The 22,250-nt window shown below is 30.5% G+C and overlaps 2 protein-coding genes and 1 pseudogene across 2 annotated transcripts; 2 read left to right on the top strand and 1 right to left on the bottom strand.

The window, feature by feature from the left end:
- Nucleotides 1-1,247: 1,247 nt before the first annotated feature.
- Nucleotides 1,248-1,938, top strand: LOC126553680 (uncharacterized). Its single transcript, XM_050208818.1, has 4 exons — nt 1,248-1,256; nt 1,314-1,424; nt 1,479-1,789; nt 1,843-1,938. Exons 2-4 carry the CDS (start codon nt 1,343-1,345, stop codon nt 1,909-1,911), a joined length of 462 nt encoding a protein of 153 aa, XP_050064775.1. The 5' UTR covers nt 1,248-1,256; nt 1,314-1,342; the 3' UTR covers nt 1,912-1,938.
- A 45-nt stretch (nt 1,939-1,983) lies between these two features.
- LOC126553679 (uncharacterized) lies at nt 1,984-2,872 on the top strand. The gene is made up of 3 exons (XM_050208817.1): nt 1,984-2,152; nt 2,213-2,317; nt 2,379-2,872. Exons 1-3 carry the CDS (start codon nt 1,984-1,986, stop codon nt 2,855-2,857), a joined length of 753 nt encoding a protein of 250 aa, XP_050064774.1. The 3' UTR covers nt 2,858-2,872.
- A 7,397-nt stretch (nt 2,873-10,269) lies between these two features.
- On the bottom strand, nt 10,270-11,293 carry LOC126553684 (uncharacterized; annotated as a pseudogene).
- Nucleotides 11,294-22,250: the final 10,957 nt, after the last annotated feature.

The raw sequence follows: 22,250 nt of genomic DNA on the forward strand, positions 1-22,250 counted from the left end.
ATATTAATAAATACGAATTAAATGAGCGCATACGATTTGAAGAACACAAGTTAATATGCGGAACACATAAACCAATTTTACCTCGAATGCCTGCTCCTGGATCGACGTTAGAATTCGGCGCATGGAAAAAAACTCAACGACATCCGATAGTTATTTATGCAGATTTTGAAGCACTACTAAAAAAATCAGATGAAAAATGTGGAAACAATACAAAAGCTATTCAAAAACACGAGGCCATGAGTTATGGTTTTATGGTTAAAGCAAATAACGACGTTCCCGCAGAACTGCTTGAACAATTTAATATTCCAACTTCACCTATAATTTTTCGTGGCAATGAAGATAATCAGGATGTGGGTGAACATTTTGTGAAGAGTATCGTTGAAATAGCTGAAAACATTGAAAAATTACTACAAACCAACATACCAATAACCTTTACTACAGAACAACAACAAGCACATAATTTATGTAAGACGTGTAATTTATGTAAAAACGGTTTCTCTGTGGGAAACCATAAAGTTGCTGATCACTGTCACTTATCGGGTAAATTTCGACAAACATTGTGTAATAACTGCAACCTCAAGCTTCAAACACCAAAAGTTGTACCATGTTTTTTTCACAATTTATCGAATTATGATGCACATTTTATTGTAACTGAACTCGGTCTCGATGTCAAAAGAATTTCTGTAATACCAAAAGTGAAGAAAAATTCATCTCATTTTCAAAACACGTTTCCAACAACTTTTCAATACGGTTCATCGACACATTAAGATTTATGGCTTCAAGTTTATCAACACTCTCGGACAATTTATTAACACCAGGGTTCGAAAAGTTTAGAGAAACAGCTAAACATTTTAATACCGCAGACTTGCCACTCGTTACTCGTAAAGGTGTTTACCTTTATGAGTATACGGATGGTTGGAACAAGCTGGAGCAAACCAATTTACCAGAGAAAGCAGATTTCTACAGTACACTAACAGAATCAAATATACAAGAAGAAGATTATGAACATGCAAAACTGTTTGGAGTCACTTTGGATGCAAGACTTTGGGTGAATACAGTGATCTATATCTGAAAATTGATGTTTTATTGTTGGCTGACGTGTTTGAGAACTTCAGAGACCTATGTTAACCACATACTGTTTGGACCCATCTTTTTACTATACAGCACCAGGATTCTCCTTTGATTGTATGTTAAAATATACCAGAGTCAAATTAGAGTTACTCACAGAGTATGATATGCTGTGATGATTGAAAAGGGTAATTATAATAATTATATATAAAAATTTACATTTATAATATATATTTTTTTTATAGGAATTCGAGGCGGTTTGACACAAGCAAGTATGAGGTATGCTAAAGCTAATAATGAAAAGACCCCAGATTATGATCCAACAAAGTCCAAATCATGGTTAATTTATCAAGATTGTAAGTATACATATATATATTATAATTATTTTTTAATATTAATTATTTTTTTAGGTAATAATCTATACGGTTGGGCAATGTCACAACACATGCCCTATGGTGGTTTTAAGTGGGTTGAACCTAAACTAGAAGGGCTGAATGATTTGAACGATACATCACCCATCGGACGGATATATGAAGTTGACATTACTTATCCGAAAGAACTCCATGATAAACACAACGACTTACCTTTCCTACCACAAAACGGTATCCCAGCTGGTTCAAAAGTTAAAAAACTCATGGCAACACTTCAGTCGAAAAAAAACTATATTATTCATTACCGAAACCTCCAACAAGCTATAGCCAATGGACTCATAGTTGAAAAAGTAAATGTAAATGTTTTTATTTTACATTTATAAATAATTATTTTTTATTATAGGTTCATAGAGTAGTTCAGTTTAATCAATCACCATGGCTGGCTCCATACATAGCACTAACACAGAGATGATGAAAAAAAGCAGCAAATGACTTTGAGAAAGACTTTTTCAAACTTTTAAATAATGCGGTTTTTGGGAAAACCATGGAGTCTATGAGGAAAAGAATAAGAATGGAACTGGTGTCTAGTGATCGTCGTTTACAAAAACTGATAAATCAGTCAACATTCAAACACTGTACCACATACAATGAAACTCTAAATGCAGTTGCATTAGAAAACAAAATCATTGATTTTTGTAAACCTATTTATATAGGTAAATTACATTTATTTTAAATTTTTTATTGTTATATTAATATTTTAAATTTTTTATCAGGTTTTGCAGTGCTGGAAATTTCCAAGTATTTAATGTATGACTATCACTATAACGTAATGCAGAAACATTATGATGATAAAATTGAGCTCATGTATACAGATACAGGTAAATTATTATTAATTTATTATTTTAGTTTCATTGGTATTAATTTAATTTATTGTTTTAGATTCATTGGTGTACTATATTCAAACTGATGATTTTTACAATGATCTGTTGAACAATCCAAACTTGTTGAATCGAATGGACACTGCAAATCTACCCCATGACCACCCGTGTTACATTGCTGAGAGAAAGAAGATACCTGGGTTATTTTCTGATGAAACCGATGGACGTATTATGAGAGAGTTTTGTGCTCTCCGTGCAAAGTCCTACGCTTACATTTTAGAAGATAATGAGAAAATCAAAGCAAAAGGAATCCGTGGACATGTTGTTAGAAACCATATGACCTTTCAAGATCATAAACGGTGTTTGTTTGGTGATACCAGTTTGGAAGTAACAACGTCAAACGTCTCTATTCGTTCATTCAAACACAAATTAAAGACCATCAAATCCGATAAATTAACTTATAACAGTTTTGATGATAAAAGGGTTATACTTGAAGACAAAGTACACACCCTAGCTCATGGACACTATTCTATAGTGTGAGTATATAAATATATATATATATTAATTATTTTTTAATTAATAATTTTGAATTTTATAGGGAGGAACTCGAAGCAGAACTAGATAGTTAGTTATATATTTGTAATGATTATTTCTGTATGTATAATTTTTTTATACTTGTTTAATTTTTGTAAATATTTTTTCTATGTCATATTTTGTACTTGTATATTTTACTTTAAACCATTTTCTTTGATAGTTAGTAGTATATATTTGTAAAGATTATTTCTATATGTATAATTTTTTATACTTGTTTAATTTTTGTACTTGTATATTTTACTGTAAACCATTTTCTCTGATAGTTAGTAGTATATATTTGTAAAGATTATTCTGTATGTATAATTTTTCCTATATCATATTTTGTACTTGTATATTTTACTTTAAACCATTTTCTTTGATAGTTAGTATGGTATAGAAATAAAACTCAATTTTGAAAAAAAAAATATGTTGTTTATTTGAAATAAAAAAACATGATTACAATTTTTATGAATTATTTACAAACCATTTTCTTAAAGCAAACACCTTATAAAATGTACAATATTTAGGATTTAAGTCCTTATGAAAGATACAACAAGGTAAATTTTCTTCATCACATATTTGATCCAGTCGAGGACAACCCAAGTCTTCAATGTTGATAACTGCAACGTGTGGTATATACTCTATAAGTAGTTGTTTTTTCTGTTCGCCTTTGGTGTAAATACAGTCAAACTTTAACGAATTCAATATTCTGCCAAGTTCTTCATACTCAATATCACCATAATCTATAGATAGCTGATGAAAATTTTGTAGCCACTTGTTAGTTTTTCGACGTTTATTATCTTGATTAGATTTTGAATTTTTAAAAATCCAGTGTTGAGTAGCCCATGTTTCTGTGTCTACAATAGACATCTCTTTAATCATATATTTGTTATTCGCTCCAAGAATGCATTGAATGTCAATAATGCCTGTAGACATTATGACTTGTCTTTAAAATAAGTTTCAATAGTATTGAGTTGACTATGTATAGCAGGTAATGTTTTTTTCAAATCGTTTACAGCTTCTAGAATAGTTTGTAATGTAACTTCAGCTTTTATCATATGCTCTGTTATATCTAAACACGTTAATTCCAACTTTTCTGTTTGTTCTTCTTGTAATTGAATAGATGTATGATTTTCTTCAATTAAATGTTCAATTTTATTTAATTTATCCGAATATGATTTAATCGAATGTTCAAGATTTGAATTAATTTTTTTTATTTCACCAGACTGAGAACTACCGAACATGTTCATAGTAGAAACTCAACTAAAGTTATTTTCTAGTGTCACTTATATTTATCCAACTATTATGTGTTTTGTCAAACCCCAGCCACTTTACAAATATCTGTGTCCCCTTCCTACGAATAATTTTTTCGATTAAATATTCGTTTGGGTAATTTGTTTTACATATTTCCTCAGAGTAAAAACAGCCAGCAATTGGTTTTCCTGTATAATCTTGTAATTGATATGTAATAGGCATGGTTTGATTAATTTTGATAATTTTGAATATTTCCGCAGACCAACTTGGTAAATAACCTTTTGTAAATACACTTTTATATGTACTTATACGAACGTAATCACCAATTTTTAAACTATTTTTTCTATTAATAATTTTGCGTGTTTTTATTTCAACTGATGTTGGATCTAAATCAGCTTGTGTCGGAGTCATCCTTATTGTTCTAAGTTTTGTATTATTATACTCATTAATCAATGAGGTAAAATAGAAATCCAATTGTATGAACCTCGTGCAGTAAACTCTCTAAACATTTTTTCTTTTAATGTACGGTTGAAGCGTTCTACAATACATGCTTTCATGGTGCTATACGTTGAATATTTGTGTATGTTATACTTTTTCATCAATTTATCGAATGTTGTATTATAAAATTCTTTGCCGTTATCAAGCTGTAGTAGTTTTGGTGAACGTTTGAGTAGTATTTTCGACATTGCATTTGAAACTTCTTTAGCAGTTTTTGATATTTATGCTATCGCCCATGCAAATTTCGTAAAACAGTCTATGACGCATAGAATATATTTGTAACCTTTATTTTTTTTCGAATATGGTATCATTTCAACCAGATCAGCTTGCCATAGATCATTTTTTCCGTATACATTAACTATACGTCTTATGTAATTTTTTCTAGCAGGTTTGTGTAGTTCAAATGCGATATCTCGCTTAGACATTTGGTATACGTTTTATGTAACCAGCTTCGCGTAATTCTTCGAAAATTGATAGTATTTCGTTGGAAACACCTGTATTGCCAGCAGCTTTTGATGCTAATAGTAGTTTTAAACGGGAAACCAATTCATTCGGATCGTTCCAATATTGAAGTGTATGTTTCTGTAATTGTACAGATAGTCCACTACCAGATGGAAATAATGTTGTGATTATATCTCTGTATTTATTACCACCTTTTTTAATTTGTTTGCTGTTTGACGTTAAATGAGCTGATGTTTGAATTAATATAGATTTATATGTTTTTAAATCGTTTTCGGTATATAATTTCGGGGCTTTTGAAAATATTAAACTACAGAGACCCTGTGTTAACGGGTATGTAGTATCATCAACAATTATCGTATTTTCAACAAGTTTGATTTCTTTTTTACCTAAACGTACCGTTTTATTAGGTTGTAATTTAGGACCATACGTCTTGTCTATGCTGTATGAATCTAACAATTCATCTATTTGATAAAAATGTAAATCTTCAGTGTTGTCTATAGTTTTATCCAAAGTAGATTTTTGTATTTCGTTTAACGGATCGATAATCGGTTTAAATGTTTCTGTTACTATCGATTGAATATCGGCTTTTCCTTGTTTTAATGCAATATATTTTCGTTTAATATTTTCTTTTGCTTTTATCAATTCTTCGAGTACTTTACCACTGGCGTCCATGATCGTGAATGAGATGTTTTTTAAAAAACGTAAGTTTATATAATAACAAACGTGTCGAAGCCGTGACGATAACGCCCATTATCGCGTTCACACTCTTTGTTTATTACGATAAAGTTGAACCTCCCCTACGCCAACACGATGTACAGAAATCTTTAAATTCTGTATACGACATGTCACCAGAGCAATGCTCCATGTAAACATGTTTTAAATTAGTTTCATCTTGTTTAAATAAAACGATAAGGTTAGCGTTATCACGCAAAAGTTTTGGTTTCTTGAATAACTCTGAGCTAGATAGCACACATCTATAAGGTTATGCCTTCCCCTTGCAAAGATTGATCTACATACTCCTTGCCCCTCTGTCAAAATATCGTCTAGAATATACACAGAGTTTGGTAGGGCTTTTTCAGGTTCAATAACTTGTTCGTTTTCGTAGAACGTAAATAATTGTACTCCTTCGATATCTGATAAGATATTACTCAACATTTTATATTTCGGTTGATCCAGAGTTTTCGAATATATGTAAACGTTGTGAAATCTTATTCCATTTATATTAGTTAATAATGCAAACATTAAATTCGTTTTTCCACAGCCGGACGGACCCACAATAAGCGCACGTATCGTATTGGGTAGAAGCGGACCGTGTCTATAATTTTGAAACGAAGTAGGTGGATCTACGTTCTCAACTGTAAGCTCGGTTTCTTGTTTAATGAATTTCATTTTGATATAAATATCTATGTTGTGATGAGAATGTCATCAGTACACAATGTCACTCGCTCGAAGAAGCAACAAGAATAAAGGTGGCGGGCTTATTAACACGCTTATAAACAAATTACCGGTCGAACTTCACGTGCCTGGTAAGTTTATTAAATCCGATATTATCATAATAATAATAATATTTTAATTTTTTTGTAGGTTATCAATACTGTGGACCTGGTACAAAATTGAAAAAACGTTTAGTTCGTGGTGATAAAGGTATAAACCCGTTAGACGCTGCGTGTAGAGACCACGATATCGCATACGAACGTAGTAACTCTATCGCCGATCGTAACGAAGCTGATCATATATTATTAGAACAGCGAGCCTGGGAAAGGTTCAAATCGAAAAATTCTGGTTTAAAAGAAAAAGCTGTAGCTTGGGGTGTGACTACCGCCATGAAGGCAAAACGTAAAGTTGGTGGTGGTTGTGATTGTGGGTTTAAAGCAGCGGTTAAAGCAACTAAAAACGTTTTAAAGAAAAATGTCGGTGAAAAAAATTTAATGAAATTAACAAAAAAGTGTGTAGCCGTCGCACGAAAAACATTCAAATCTACAAAGACAAAAGTTCCGAGAATAGTTAACATTCCGAAAAAAGGCGGTGCATTACCACTTATTCCGATTTTCGCTGGCTTATCAGCTCTAGGCGCTCTGACTGGTGGAGTTGCCAACGTTGTTAAGGTGGCTAATGAATTTAAGAGGAACGTTCCATCACATTTGGGAAATGGTTTATACCTGACGCCATATAAAGGCAACTCGTACAAAAGGCGATGGTCTATATATCACACCATATAAAAATGGTGGTGGGAGAGTAAAGACGAAAAAAACTAATATCTACGTTACCCAAGAGAGCGTTGTACGATTTCGAACTTATAAAAATCGCACGTTTGTTGAAAATACCACATTTCATCGGCGTGTTTACTAGAGATAAGTTGCCCGTTCGTCCTAAACGATTTGAATCGGCGATTGTTAACTTGGACACTGAAAACGGTACAGGTACGCATTGGGTAGCGTATAAAAAAATCGGAAAAAAAGTAAAATATTACGACAGCTTTGGAAATTTAGCACCTCCGCTAGAAGTACAGAAATATTTTCAAGGATGCGATATTAATTACAATTACAACACAGAGCAGAGATTTAATACATCAAACTGTGGACACTTGTGTATACAATTTTTATCATGTACACGATAACGTTAAACGGGAACTCGAGTGAACTGTCATGCGATATTTTTCCGCCCATAGAGGTAGAAAATACAGCACAAATATGTCTTTTGAGCTTGCTAACAAATAATTCAATTCCAAACATAGAACCTGGTTGCAATACCATAGGTTTTCGGAATATGATTGGACAAGTTGAAAACGTAATTATACCTACTGGAACGTATGAGTTGGAAGATTTAGAGTTTGTTATAAACAAGTTGAAGCCCGACTATATAACTTTTTTCGAATTAAAATCAGATGGTAACACGTTAAAGTGTATGATATCCTGTAGCCATGAGATTGACTTTTCAATCGAAAACAGTATAGCAACATTATTAGGATTTAGAAATGTTGTATATACTACTGGTACTACACACGAATCTGAAAATACAGTCAACATAATGAAAATAAACTGTATAAAAATAGAGTGCAACTTAATAACCGACTCATTTTGTGACGGATCGCCGAGTCAGATTATACATGAATTTTATCCGACTGTTGCTGTGGGCTATAAAATTGTTGAAGTGCCTAGACATTTAGTTTTTTATGGTCTTAATACTACTTCTATAAGTAAAGTTGAAATCATACTAAAAGATCATAAAGATCGATTGATAAATTTACGTGGTGAACCAATTACGATTCGATTACAAATAACACACGACGGATAAATGGCGCTCAAGTTTAATATAAATACTACTGTAATAAAAAAACCCGTCATTAAAGTGACTGCAGTTAAGAAGTCAACACCTATATCTAAACCGAAAAACAACGAGTTCAAGCTCACGAAAAATAACTTGGATTTTCTTCGTTCACTACAATAATGGATGACACATATTTAGATGTAACGGCCGGTTATGTCGACGATTGTAAAATAACTCAAATGCAATATCATTCGTTCACGCCGTATTCAAACACGTCTTTTTCATACAATGATGAAATTAGAATAAATATTCAAAATATGGAATCTTACACTCTACCGTGTGAAAGTTATATTTACATTGAAGGAAAGCTAAGAAAACCTTTAGATTCTGAAGGAGACGTACGTTTTTCGAATAATGGTTTGGCATTTTTATTCTCCGAAATGCGATATGAAATAAATGGAATAAATACAAAAATTGAAATCACCCGGAGTGTCGTCTTGCCTGAAAGCATACTGTTCATATACACCAAGTGACTTGAATACGTTAGACAATTGTGCTTGGGACTCGGGCTTGGACGGCGAAGATAATAAAAATTTTATGAGCAATGATGTATTTACCGGTTGTATACCTCTAAAAAATTTATTCGGATTTTGCGAAGATTATAAAAAAATATTACTAAATTGCAATCAACAACTGATTTTAAATCGCTCGTCTACCGATTTAGACGCATTACGTATGACGCAAATCGTAACCCCCGAAAACGTTGAAAAAAATAAAAAATTACGATTGAATTGATTAAAGTGATATGGAAGATGCCTATAATCAGAGTTAATGATAAAGAAAAATTAAAACTGTTGAAAGTGATAGATTCACGTAAAACGTTATCATGTGCGTTCAGAACCTGGGATCTATGTGAATATCCTGTACTACCTAGAAATACTTCACATTCATGGACGATAAAGTCTAGCAGCTTGCTTGAAAAACCTAGATTTATTTTGTTTGGATTACAAACAGATAGAAAAAAAATATAGAAAACGACGCTGGGCGCTTTGACCACTGCCAACTAAAAAATCTTAAGGTACACTTAAATTCTGAAGTGTTTCCATATGAAGACTTTCGTGCTGATTTTAAAAATAATACCATCAGCTTACTGTATAAAGCCTATACAGACTTTCAAAAATCGTATTACGAGAGAGATTATTCTGAACATTGTTATCAAAAAATGTTTTTCAAACATATGTTCCAATCGTCGTTGTCGATTTATCGCATCAGAATGATAACGTAAAAGCATCGACCATAGACCTACGAGTAGAATTTGAAACGGATACGGTTATTCCTGAGAAAACTGCAGCTTATTGTTTAATTTTACATGATCAGATTATAACTTATAACCCGTTTAGCGGTGATGTTAGAAAACTGTAATTTTTATACATAAATATGTATATTATTTCTATTTGTAATTATTTTTTTATACCTGTAAATATATTATTTTTACTTTGTAAATATTTTTATTACCTTATTATTAATAAATAAAAAGAAAACTTTTTTTTTAAAATAACTGAGTTGTTTTTATTTTACACAATACTATACAAATTTTATACAAAAAATTTTTACACAAAAGTACATTAAACAGTGTGTCGTCTTTTGGGTAGTGAGTTGGTAGTATTGTATTGCGGTCCGTATGGTCCATCGTTTTCGTCTGTATAAGTATTGTATTGCGGTCCGTATGGTCCATCGTTTTCGTCTGTATAAGTATTGTATTGCGGGCCGTATGGTCCATCGTTTTCGTCTGTACAGCTTGTCTGTGATGGAGGGGAGATATCAGAAAGAATTTCCTAAAACATGAAATATTAAAATATTTGTTTTTTTTATAAAGTAGGTTTTGTTATATTACCTCATTAAATAGTGTAAAATGATGGCGGTGAAAAAGGTTTCTCGTATCCCTATAAAATATAATATATTAATATTGGTATGAGAAAAATAAAAAAATTTTTTTTTCTTACCTCATCTTTTTCTAATTCGTCCAACCATCTTTGTGCGATATGTTCAGCTGCATGTAATTGAAGCTGACTTGTGAAATTGTAGTCATTTACATGTGTTGCAATGCAAATGTTGTTAATGCTTTTCACGCGAATTGTCATATCTTCAAGCGTTCTAGTTTCAACCTTGGTATTTGTTTTTAAGTATGATGCGATTTGATTAATTTGCTGTATTACGAGCGGTTTAACGATTTTGGTTTTTCTCTCGATGATCTCGAAAATTGACCACTCTAAATCTTGTAACTTTAATAAGTCGTTACGATTTAACAGTATGCGACATCCGTCTTGAATTTTAGACTCTATAATGAGCATATTCTCTCCTTGGTACACACCATACTAGATATTGTAATTGAATCGGAATCCAAAAATAAATTACGCTTATACTTTTGTGGTTGTTCAAGTATAAATGATAAAATGTTCCCCATAAGTCGGAAAATACGTTTGAGAAAATCGGCGGAAATATTTACAAAACGTGATGGTGTTATAATGTGAATCACGGTGTTGAATTCATCTGTCGGATCGAGTCCGATGTTTAAAAACTTGCGAGATGAAAAATCAAGGAAAAAATTACTGCAATCGATTAGGTTAGCCGGTGGTGACGGAGGCACATATGTAAAAACATTCTTCTTGTAAACAGCACGCATGTTTTCAATCGAACCAGCCATATTCAAAAATTTAATCACAAAACAACGCACTTAATCGAACGAAGAGTGGAGATAGACTGATTTCATTTCAGATTTTGAAACCCTCACATGTATATTTTATGGTAGGGATTTCTTCTACAGGTTTAAAGTATGCATGTCAGAACATGTTAGATTATTGAATAATACTATTGTTTGTAATGCAGACAAGACTCTACATGCTTGTTATACTATAATTTTTCAAATGGTAATATGCCGGTAACAACAACAGGGATAGATAGCGTTATCTGTTGAATATATGATAAAATAGTTCTGTGGATGATAACTGTTGAATATACATTAATATGTGTACGGTAATATAGTATGGTAATATAGTACGGTAATATAGTACGTGTACAATAATATGATAACCATGGTAGCGGCGGCGGTTGCGGCGGGGGCGGTGGTGGAAGCGGGGGCGGGGACGACGGCGGCGGCTCAGCTACGGCGGCAGCTCAGCTACGGCGGCGGCTGGTTAGACGGCTCAGCAAGGCTCAGCGGCTCAGAAGCTCAGGTTCCAGAACTCTCATTTTACACCTACTAGAAAAAAATATGATATAGTGCGGCCAGCGAAACTAGAAGCTTGACGGTCACGTTACCGGTGGGCGTTTTCGTAAAAACCAGGAGTTCTAAATATTTTGGTTGCTTGTAGAGCAGAGCGATCTTTTTTTCGAAATGAAGGATTCTTCGTACCCCTAGTAAAAAACGGCCACCGGGAGCGTGGCCATCAAGCTTCTAGTATCGCTGGCCGGACTATAATATAATGGAGCGTCTAAACACAGAACTGAACAGTGACCTTTCTGCGCATGCGCGAGTACCATATCAAGAATTGAAACCTCTTATCACTTTATCAATATCATAGAATTATGTAATAACTTACAGAGAAATAAGCATTAAGCATAAATATTTAAAATTAAACCCAATAATAAGTTAATAATATAATATAATATACCTAATATATTGTATCATGCATTCATGCATAATATGAATGTGTTTACAAAAAAACTGGAAACTGAAAAGTAAATCATACATTTTCATGGTACGTATTATTTACTGAAGTTAATATAAATAGTTTAATAGTATATAATGAAAATTAATAAAAACATTAACATTATAATACTGTAATTCACAAAAAAATAATTAAATAATAGTAATCAGTCTTTAAACTTCATCAAATAAAATATAAAGTAATGTGTCTAGAAAGTATAAAATAATTTTAATTATTGTTTTTTAAAATATGAATGTTCTACATCTTTCTCCTGCAATATTTTAAATTTTTTATTTAAAAAGGTATCTCGTAAATCATTGCTTTCAAGTTCCGAAGGTTTAAACAAATCGTTTTCGGGTTTTTTTCGTTTCGATTTTGTCGAAAAAAAGTTTTTTTGTATGGTTATTTTTTTATTAGGTGGATCGTTATTTACTTTGACAAACTCCTTACTTGGTGCAGACTGTTTTGATGTTGCGTCTATAAATGCATTGAGAGCATCTATCTTTTTAATAGCTTCTTTAAGGTGATCAGAATCTTCAATTAAATGTATTTTATTTAATGTGCTCATAGTTTTTTTTTTAAATATTTCATATAAATTTTCATTTTCATTTTCATTTTTGTTATTTAAAGAGTTCATATGTATTTCTATTTCTTTTGTATCGTTGTATCTTTTACATGTTTATTTGTATCATTTAATTCTGAACTGACTGACCATTTATTCGTGTCATTTTCTTGACTTAGAGCAATAGTATGAATGTGTTTACAAATAATTGATTTTATCGAGTAATCTAGACAAGTGCATTCAAATGTATGAATGCATATTTTACACGTACTACAAACTATTACACAACATATTTCTTCATTATTTTTTTAACTACATACATTTGATTTGGTGTATGTTCACTATCTACATTCCAGCTATTTGCATCGTTCTTAGTAATATTTAAATTAAGTGAAATACTAGTTAAATGTCTTTTTTTAATCTCCTGTATTCTTGTTGTTGATTTACCCTTTGTTAATTTGATCATTCTTTCTACTTTTTTATCACGTGTGAATCGTCTTATTGTCATTATACTTTTATCCAATCTTCCAATCTTACATCCATTTAAGTAATGATATTTTATAGTTTTATGCATTGATTCCAGATGCATATTGCAGTTTATTCCCAATCCTTTTCTGTAACAATATGCCCATAATGTTGCTCTATTTGCATACATTCGTTCAAAATATAACCCAAAGTCTTTAGTTTCAGGATCATTCATCATTTCAATAACAAATTTGTTTAAAATTTTTTTAAAATCAGTTTCACTGGTTATTGTTTGAAGCATTTTTAATGATTTGTAAACTGTTGATTGTTTTTCCTTACACTGAGGTCCAATAATTTTATTTAAATTTTGTCTCCAGGCTTTATCGACATGCCATGAACAAAAAATGCGATGTGGAACTGGGCCCATGAATGGATTACATTCATAGTAAGTTCTACGACCATCATTGCTTATTCTTTTTCCAGTTTGGTGTGAATATTGACAGTTATTTTTTAGTTCATAATTTATTAACCAATTTTGAAAATCTATAATTTAATGTATGATTTTTTTTAGTTTATAAAAAGTGTATATTTATTAAAAAAATAAAAATATTATGTCATAGTAGTACCTGATACACTAGAAAAGTTTATAATTTCTTCTTGAATACTCATTCCATGTTCTGTATTTAAATGATCAATAAGCAATTTTTTTTTTGAAAAAGTTTTGTCAATACATGTGATACATTTAGATAACATTTTTTTTTTTTGCTTCACTAGTAACATTGTGTTTATTTAAAAGATGTCTTGTCAATGAAGACTTAGTTGCAAATTCTACTTTGCATATATCACAAATAATTGACATTTTGAAAATAAAGTTATAGTAATAAAGTTAAAATTAGTGGAAATTCTTAAGTGGAAACTCGTTTTTTGTACACTTTATCAAAGTTGCATACCATTGTGACTGTATCTTTCATGTAATTATGAAGAGCTATTTTTACAACATTTATTAGGAAAATTTTATTACTGTACATATAAGATAAATACAAGATCCAATAAAAATATTGCATGCAATAATATGTTTAGGATTACTATGATGTTATGAGAATTGTAAACAAGCTAATATTATTTTACAATATCAATTTCCATAATTTCTATATTAATGATGGCTAATTATTTTTATAGATATTCTTATAGATAGATATCTAGAAAGTAGAAAGGAAATGAAAGGTTAAAAAAAATACAAAGTAAGTCTTACATAAAATAATAAATATTTTATTATGTGCTTTACTTAAAACATTTCTGTATTGAGAGATCATAATTTATGTAATTAACTACTAAAAATACAAACGATTAAAAAAAAAAAAAAAATCAAGAATTAGTTCTATATCTAAACATCAATATGCATTAATTTATGTATCCAAATGCTTAAATGCTCTGCTATCCCGACATCAATATGAGTGCACATACATATATTTCATATGTATTAAGTTCCAACCATCCAAACTAGATTGGTACTTGGTAGTCTTAAAAAGTTTAGATATTCAAGAATCTACTATAAATAATTTTGGCATTAAAATAAAATAATATACAAACTACATCATATTACATTACCATAAGTATTGTTCACTGGCACTCATTAATGGAATTATTAACTTAAATTTATTTGTAAACATATTCATAATTCATATTAAAAAAGTAATTAAGTTTTAAAAGTAATAAAGTTAAATATCAATTCTATGATATTGATAAAGTGATAAGAGGTTTCAATTCTTGATATGGTACTTTGATATGGTACTCGAGCATGCGCAGAAAGGTCACGGTTCAGTTCTGTGTTTAGACGCTCCTTATTATTCTATACATTGATAACATAATAAACAGTGTTCTCATCCAGAAAAATGTTAAATATCTCAAAACACTGATTTTTCAGAAAATAGCAAATACAATGTATCCCAAAAGATACATTACCTTGTTAAGGGTTAATGTTCTTATGTCCCTACCTTAGACACCACTATTTATCCGACTATTTACTTATTTTGTAGGTAATACTTATAAACAATTATGAGATACTATTAACATTTGTGTAATATAATGTAATGTAAATAAAATAATTAAATTGAATAAATTGATTATAAATATAAATATAAAACTAGATATAAATCTATAAAACTTAAAAATGTATCAAACTACTATTACTTGAACATAATATTTTTAAAAAAAAAAAACAATCTGGATCACAGTAAACTTATACATAGACTTATACCCACTATACAATTAAAATAAATGTTAAAAACAATTTTGATATACAAAAAATATTTAATTATATATTTATAAATATAATATTAGAAATATTAACTGTTATAATGTTGTGCAAGTTCTATTGATATAATAAAATAATAATTAGGTATAATAATAATAATAAGTAATAATAAAAATTATATAAAAATATAAGTAATAATAATTAATTATCCCATTTTGTATATAGAAAAATCTACATCCTCAAGTTTAAGTAAAAATGCACTTCTCTCGCTGTTTCCAGTAGGCTTTGGCTTAGGTAATATTTTCTCAATAAAATGTTTAGGTACAGTGTCAACTTCTGGATTTGAAGGGTAATAAAATGTATTTCCTATGTTTCTCTTTAAAAATAACACTTCAATATCTACATCTAAACCCTCAACACATCCAACAAAAAACTGAAAAGATTTTTTTCCTTCATATTTTACCAATACAAAATCTCCTATTTGAACTGAAGTATTGACTAAAATCTCAGGAGAGATTGCAGAAGAAGTCATTTCAGTAAAATTAACAACTTGCGACTTTTTTTTGATTTTGTTTTTATCTGAGTTTTTGTTCATTTTTAATTTTAATGGTTTTTGATGTCTTTGGTAAGATGCTGTTGATGGTAAATTTGGCGACGAAGTTTCATTTTCTGAATTATCATAATTTTTTTTTTGTTGATAAAACGCATCAGACGGTCATTACTAATTCGTTGTGTTTTGTTATCAAAAAGCCAACATAAACTTGATTTTTTAACTATAATTTTACTGTCTTCATTTAAGGTTACTGAAACAAATTCTGAAGAAAAATCAATAGATTCTCCAGCAGATTCTGATGAGCTTTTGTGACTGGTTTTAATAATTGTATTTGCAATTGAATTTAAAACTTTATAATTATTTGAAAAATCTTTTAAATTTAAATTTTCACCAAATTTACCGAACTCTGCTATTTCACTCAAATCTTCCAAAATAGTATCATCCACACAATTATCAAAATTTTCTGTAGTAGTTTCAATTTTTTCAAAGCCACCTTCATCACTGTTTTCTTCATTTTCTTCGCTATTTTGTTTATTAGACAAATACTCTGGTTGTGCTACAGAATTTTCATCAAATATTATCCCTGCGAATATAAAAAACTTGATTAAAAATATAATAATTATTAATTATTCCAATTATAGCAGAATAGCACTCACCTATGCTGGAAGTCAACTCTTTTGCATATGCTAATCTTTTATCAAGAATACTTTGATATATCATTCATTATTACATTATATCTATTCTTCAAATTCTGCTTTAATCAAAGGAGTAGATTTATTGATGAAATTTCGACTGTGATTTTGTTGACGTGGAAATATAAATTTATCTGGTTTTGATAAGCATTTTTCTTTTTTTATGTTCTGTATTAAATTGTCAGAATCAGGATCAGCTCCAAGATCATTTTGTATATAGTTCAATAACTCAATTCTATTTAATCTTTTAAGTAAATCATTCATGCTAAAATTAACAACTGTATTGTATGTAGAAGTCATAGATCTAGTAGTTCTGAATAATTCCTCACATGGCTGGCTACTAAAATTCCATGGCATAAACATGTCAGCCCTCAGTGTATAATTATTATCCCTGAATTTTTTTACAAGTGTAATTAAAGATTCAGCATTTAATTCAATACACGTGTAGACATTACTCGAAAGAAAATTATTTTTTAATGTAAATGTCTTATTTTTTAGAATAGAATATCTCCACATACGTAAAAAATATACACTACGCCAAATGCGGTATATTCTCTCTCAACTGAAATAGTCTTATCCAAAAATGAAGACAAACATCATTCATTGTCTTAAGAAATAAAATTGTTGCTTCACTACCTTCAATATTATTTAATAACTCTGTGACTTTCTGTGAGCACATTTTTTCTGCAGACCGAAAATTCATTTTGTCTACAGGATTGAGGTCTGTGTTAGTTAAGAAGTGTTTATCCTTCGAAAACATTTCTGTCATTGACTTTAAATGACTTATAGATACCATATAATTACCCATTGGCAGAATTATGCCAGCTTTCAAAATTCTAGTCCGGAGTTTAGTAGCAATATGAACAACATCTTGAACATAAGACTGTGGACTATTAGGTATAGAGTTTTTAATTTTCATTGCTTTTAATAACCTTGTATCACCATCTGACGAAAATCCTAAAATTTTTATTCCTACGTTTGCAGCCAATTATGTCATAACATTCCACCTAGCAATAACATCACTATATTTGAATCTATTATCTGTACCATAAATGCATATACAAAAAGAAGGAGCTTTATCAACTAAAGGCTTAGCCATTACAACGTAGGCATATTCAGCTTTTATGTAGTTTTCAAAATATTGTGCAATTGTTTTAGTTGAAGTGGCCAAAAATGTATCAACAATTGCTCTTCCGTCTTTGAATGGTAACACAAAGCCAACTATTTTATTGCTTAACATATCATATTCGATTTTGCTACTTATACGAGTTCCATCTTCGCTTATCCAAACACACATAGGTAAATTTCTTTCCTCCAAAAATATTTTTAAAGCATCAAATCTGTATTCACCTTCAACAATATTAGATTTTTGAGTTGATATAAATCGGTATAAAGTTGTTATTGATGGCAAAGAATCTTTTAAATTAGCTTGTAATGTCTCGTATAGAAGTCTACCACCCACAAAATACAAAAATACTGAAAATTGCTTAATAGATTTCTTATAACGATTACTATTTTTACATGTTGAACTTGAATTGTTGATTGATGATTTTATTAGTGCATTTAAAAATGTACTAGGCATAGCATTTTCTAGTAATTTTTCAGCATCTGTTTGATTCCATAGTGTTGAACTTTGTTTTAAATCTTCAAGTGAATCTTTTAGAATATTACTTTTTACCATGACTGCCTTTACACAATCTACAATTTCATAGAAGTCAGTAATAAGTAATTGTTTTTTATCATCTGAAAGTAAACTTTTTTCATATCGACGTTTTTCCCTGCTTGAACGATTATATTTTGGATCTTTCCACTTAGAAATAATAGAAGAACTTGCTGTTGTTTCAATATCAGATTCAGTAGGAGATACTTCACTGTTTTCTTGGGTTAATGTAGATGATGTTTTAGAATTTTCGAGTCTAGGACAAAATCCCGCCAGCAATATTCCGCCGGACGAAATCCCGCCGCCTAAATCGCGTTCGGACAAAATCCCGCCAGCAAATATTCCGCCGGACGAAATCCCGCAAAAAGTTCATTAAATTGTTTTGTTATCAACTTTTCCTTCACACTTTACCAGGCTTAGGACTGGCCAATAGCGAATTTTAAAGATTCATAAAATTCATTAAATGGGCGTGTTTAAAAAGTTGTTTAAGATTTATTATTTATTTATTATTGTAGTTCCATATAATATGGTCCTTGTCATTTGGCAAATTTACTAATTTTACTAATTTCTAACACTATTTACTATTTTAAACATTAAATTGCAAATTATGAGCAATACCACGTAGATAGTCAAGAGTTGGTGTCTCTTCAAATTTAAGACAAATAGACTCTATTCTTGCATTTAAGAGTCGATAACGTTTCTTTTGAGGCGCATTTTCCTTCCCCTGAATAAAACCTTCTATCTTCACCTTTGTCAGATTTTCGTCTTGTTTGAATGCATTAATTACTTTCCAAATAGAAGGATGTGCAGCATGTAGGAGTGAGTATAAAGTATTGTGCCATCCTTCAACTCCATTATTGGTTCGAGGGAGATCTGCAGATACATTAGTGAAACAATTCCACATAGAAAGAGGAAAAAGAGGACTGCGCCGCCTTCCACGCCTATCTAGTCGCCCCAGCCAAGTATCTTCAAAGTAATTGAGGAGAGGAGCAAGTTCTGGCTCATTATTTTCGTAAAATTCACTCTCAATCAATGTTTTGAACGCATTCTCCACGGCCTCCTCTGGAATAAACGCAAGAGCTGCTATTTGACGAATTTCTAGAGCAAATTCTGCATCGTTCACATAGCGCTGTTGTAAAGACGAAGACTGAATATGACGCCATATTGACTGGGAAAAATGAAAGTAACAGCCTCTCACCAGACATTCTGGAAAAACTTCATTGACCGATTTTTGAACTGCTTTCTCGAAGTCTATCATCAATGTACTAGGTTTTAATGATGAGTTTAATACTTTCAATGCTGTCAGAAATTTTGTGTAGGTAGCTTGGGTCTTATCAGGCAGAAGTGCATAGACAAGGGGTAAACAGGTGGAAAATTTAGCTCCATGAATAGTATAAATTTGTGAGAATAGTGGCGGGGAAGAGGAGAATGTTCCGTCAGCATACCAATGATCACAAGTTGCGAGGAGTTCTAAATTTTCTTTGGTAGAAAAAATCAGTAATCTTTGAGGATCTTCCTTTCCACTGTCATACAACATAAACGGCTTTTTCCCCGTTGTCAGTAAGTATTTTTCAGGTATTATTAAGTCTTCTAGGGAAAACGGATTAGAGGGGGAAGTTTCTAAGCATACCCTATATCGCCGTACATTGCGTTTTAAAGAACTAATGCTGGGTAATACACTAGAAACTCCTGGTGTAATGTCTTGGCAAACATTTGCGACTACAGTATGAGTTGATAATCCTACATCCATAGATAATTGTTTTAATTTAGAAAAAATTTGCTTACCACTAATTTTGGCTGGATCAGGAGGGTGGGAATGCACATTCATAACTTTCGTAATTTCTTCACCATTAGTGTGGACTCTCGCGCGACACATAACATTTTTGCTTTCCACGCATTTCCATATTGTTTTATCATTTTTAGGTGGTTTCTCTCTAGAGTATAGGAAACCTCTATACACTAATAAATTATTACCTTTAGCACTTTTTACAAATTCCATATTAAAACTTTAAACTTATGACGAGAGACACGTGTGACGTGAAATGCGTGTGCTTGTATACTGTATACTGATATATTAATTTGATGTTATGAATGTCATATACTAATATCGTAAATTTGGAGATAAAGTACAATAGATCGTACACGCGCTTCAGTTAATTGTTTATATATATATACCTATATGGCTATACCGTATACGGATTTCCTAATTATCGTTCAAGCGATAAGCGATAACGCATTACTAGTTTCACATATATATTATTATAATATACTTTTATAACCAATACAGATAAGCAGTAGACAACTTTTGAAACAGTTTAACGAATTACGTTATAATGCATTTACGTACAATACGTTTTTTTTGCGGGATTTTACCCGGCGGGATTTCATCCGGACGGGATTTTGTCCAGACGCGATTTTGGTGGCGGTATTTCGTCCAGCGGGATTTTGGTTGCGGGATTTTATCCGAATACCAGAATTTTCATTATTATTTGGACACTGCTGAACAGATGAAAAATAGTGCTGAATACTATTGGTTGATATTCCAGTTGATATGGTATTGGAAACAAGTTTTCCTTTTACTTTTTTAGGTTTTAAGTCATTATTTAAAAAATGCTTGTTGAGATGCCTGTAATAGTTACTAAGAATCCATCTTTTTTTTGTATGGCCATGAGACACAGTCTTGAATACTTGTGATGATGTTCCACAAAAACAAGTGATCTTGGCCAAAACTTTATCATTAATATTTTCATTTTCAAAATCATTGTTTGAAGAAAGAGCAACAGTCACAGTTTGTGATGAAATCATATGCTCTACTAATTCTTCATTAGTAGAATAATAATGTCCCTTTAAACACTCACTAGCAGTATTTAAAACTGCTTTTTTTTCTTCATGTAAATCAATTTCTAAACCAACATTCTGATCAACATAATTTAATTCTGTAATAGTATTAGATTTAGAATTTGGCAAACTATTTTTTTTTACACGCTTAGCTTCATTATTTTTATTAATATCTGAATATTTGCGTTTATCTTTTACTTCATCCTCTACTTTATTCATATTTATTTTCTTATAATAATTTACTACCAACATTAATTGTTTTTTAAAACCATCAAGAATTTTGAACTTAGTTATATTATTTTTAAAAACACCATAATATTCTCCATATTCACTACATTCAATGATATCAGGCAAAGTTGTACGACCAAATTCTTCAATGTTAACAATATCTTTGTCATCAATACTTCCAATAACCGTTGAATTATTGTATCCATTTATCACCAACATTTTTTTTAACCAAGAAGGTAATGTTAAATTTATACATTTTTCTGCTTCCATAAAAGGATCAAACACCACATCTGAGCACATATTTTCCATATTTTTTTTGTATGTGTACTTTTAAGTTTTTAATACTAATACGTTAGTAAATAAGTCAGTTACCTACCTTTGATAAAAAATTAAAAAAATTAAAATTAAGTATATTACTATGTATATTATTATTTATTATATTATGTAGATTGTATTATATTATTACTTGTATTATTAGGATCCTATAGGTACCCAATCATACTTATTATAAAACAATAGATAAAAAAATTTTAAATTGAATGTACAATCCTGAAGTAAATCAAAAATAAATAGATAAAAGCTTTTTTATATAAAATTAAATGCTCAACTAAAAATTAATTTAAATCAATTTAAATCTCTTTTTGTTAAAAATTAATTAAATTTAAATAATTGACATATTTATTAAAACATGGCATTAAATACAATAGATAAAACACTTTGTTTTAAAATAAGTATGTTTTTTAAAAATAAATTTTATAAATAGGTTACCTATTAAGTAACTTTATAGGTTACTATAAAATGTCTATATTTATAATAATATAACCCAATAAAGTAGTGACAGGAAATGATTTTTTTTCAAACTTGGTTTAATTAATTTATATTGATAATATTATAATCTTATGAGTTAATAGGTACAGGTA

Source organism: Aphis gossypii, unplaced genomic scaffold, assembly GCF_020184175.1.
Source record: "Aphis gossypii isolate Hap1 unplaced genomic scaffold, ASM2018417v2 Contig00302, whole genome shotgun sequence".
NCBI lineage: Eukaryota > Metazoa > Arthropoda > Insecta > Hemiptera > Aphididae > Aphis > Aphis gossypii.

Bases quoted from the DNA above. Each gene is read 5' to 3' on its own strand.
- LOC126553679 (XM_050208817.1), top strand. From the start codon at position 1,984: ATGGAGTCTATGAGGAAAAGAATAAGAATGGAACTGGTGTCTAGTGAT. The intron at 2,153-2,212 runs GTAAATTACATT...ATTTTTTATCAG, and splicing joins TTGTAAACCTATTTATATAG to GTTTTGCAGTGCTGGAAATT. The intron at 2,318-2,378 runs GTAAATTATTAT...TTATTGTTTTAG, and splicing joins GCTCATGTATACAGATACAG to ATTCATTGGTGTACTATATT.
- LOC126553680 (XM_050208818.1), top strand. From the start codon at position 1,343: ATGAGGTATGCTAAAGCTAATAATGAAAAGACCCCAGATTATGATCCA. The intron at 1,425-1,478 runs GTAAGTATACAT...TTATTTTTTTAG, and splicing joins ATGGTTAATTTATCAAGATT to GTAATAATCTATACGGTTGG. The intron at 1,790-1,842 runs GTAAATGTAAAT...TTTTTATTATAG, and splicing joins ATGGACTCATAGTTGAAAAA to GTTCATAGAGTAGTTCAGTT.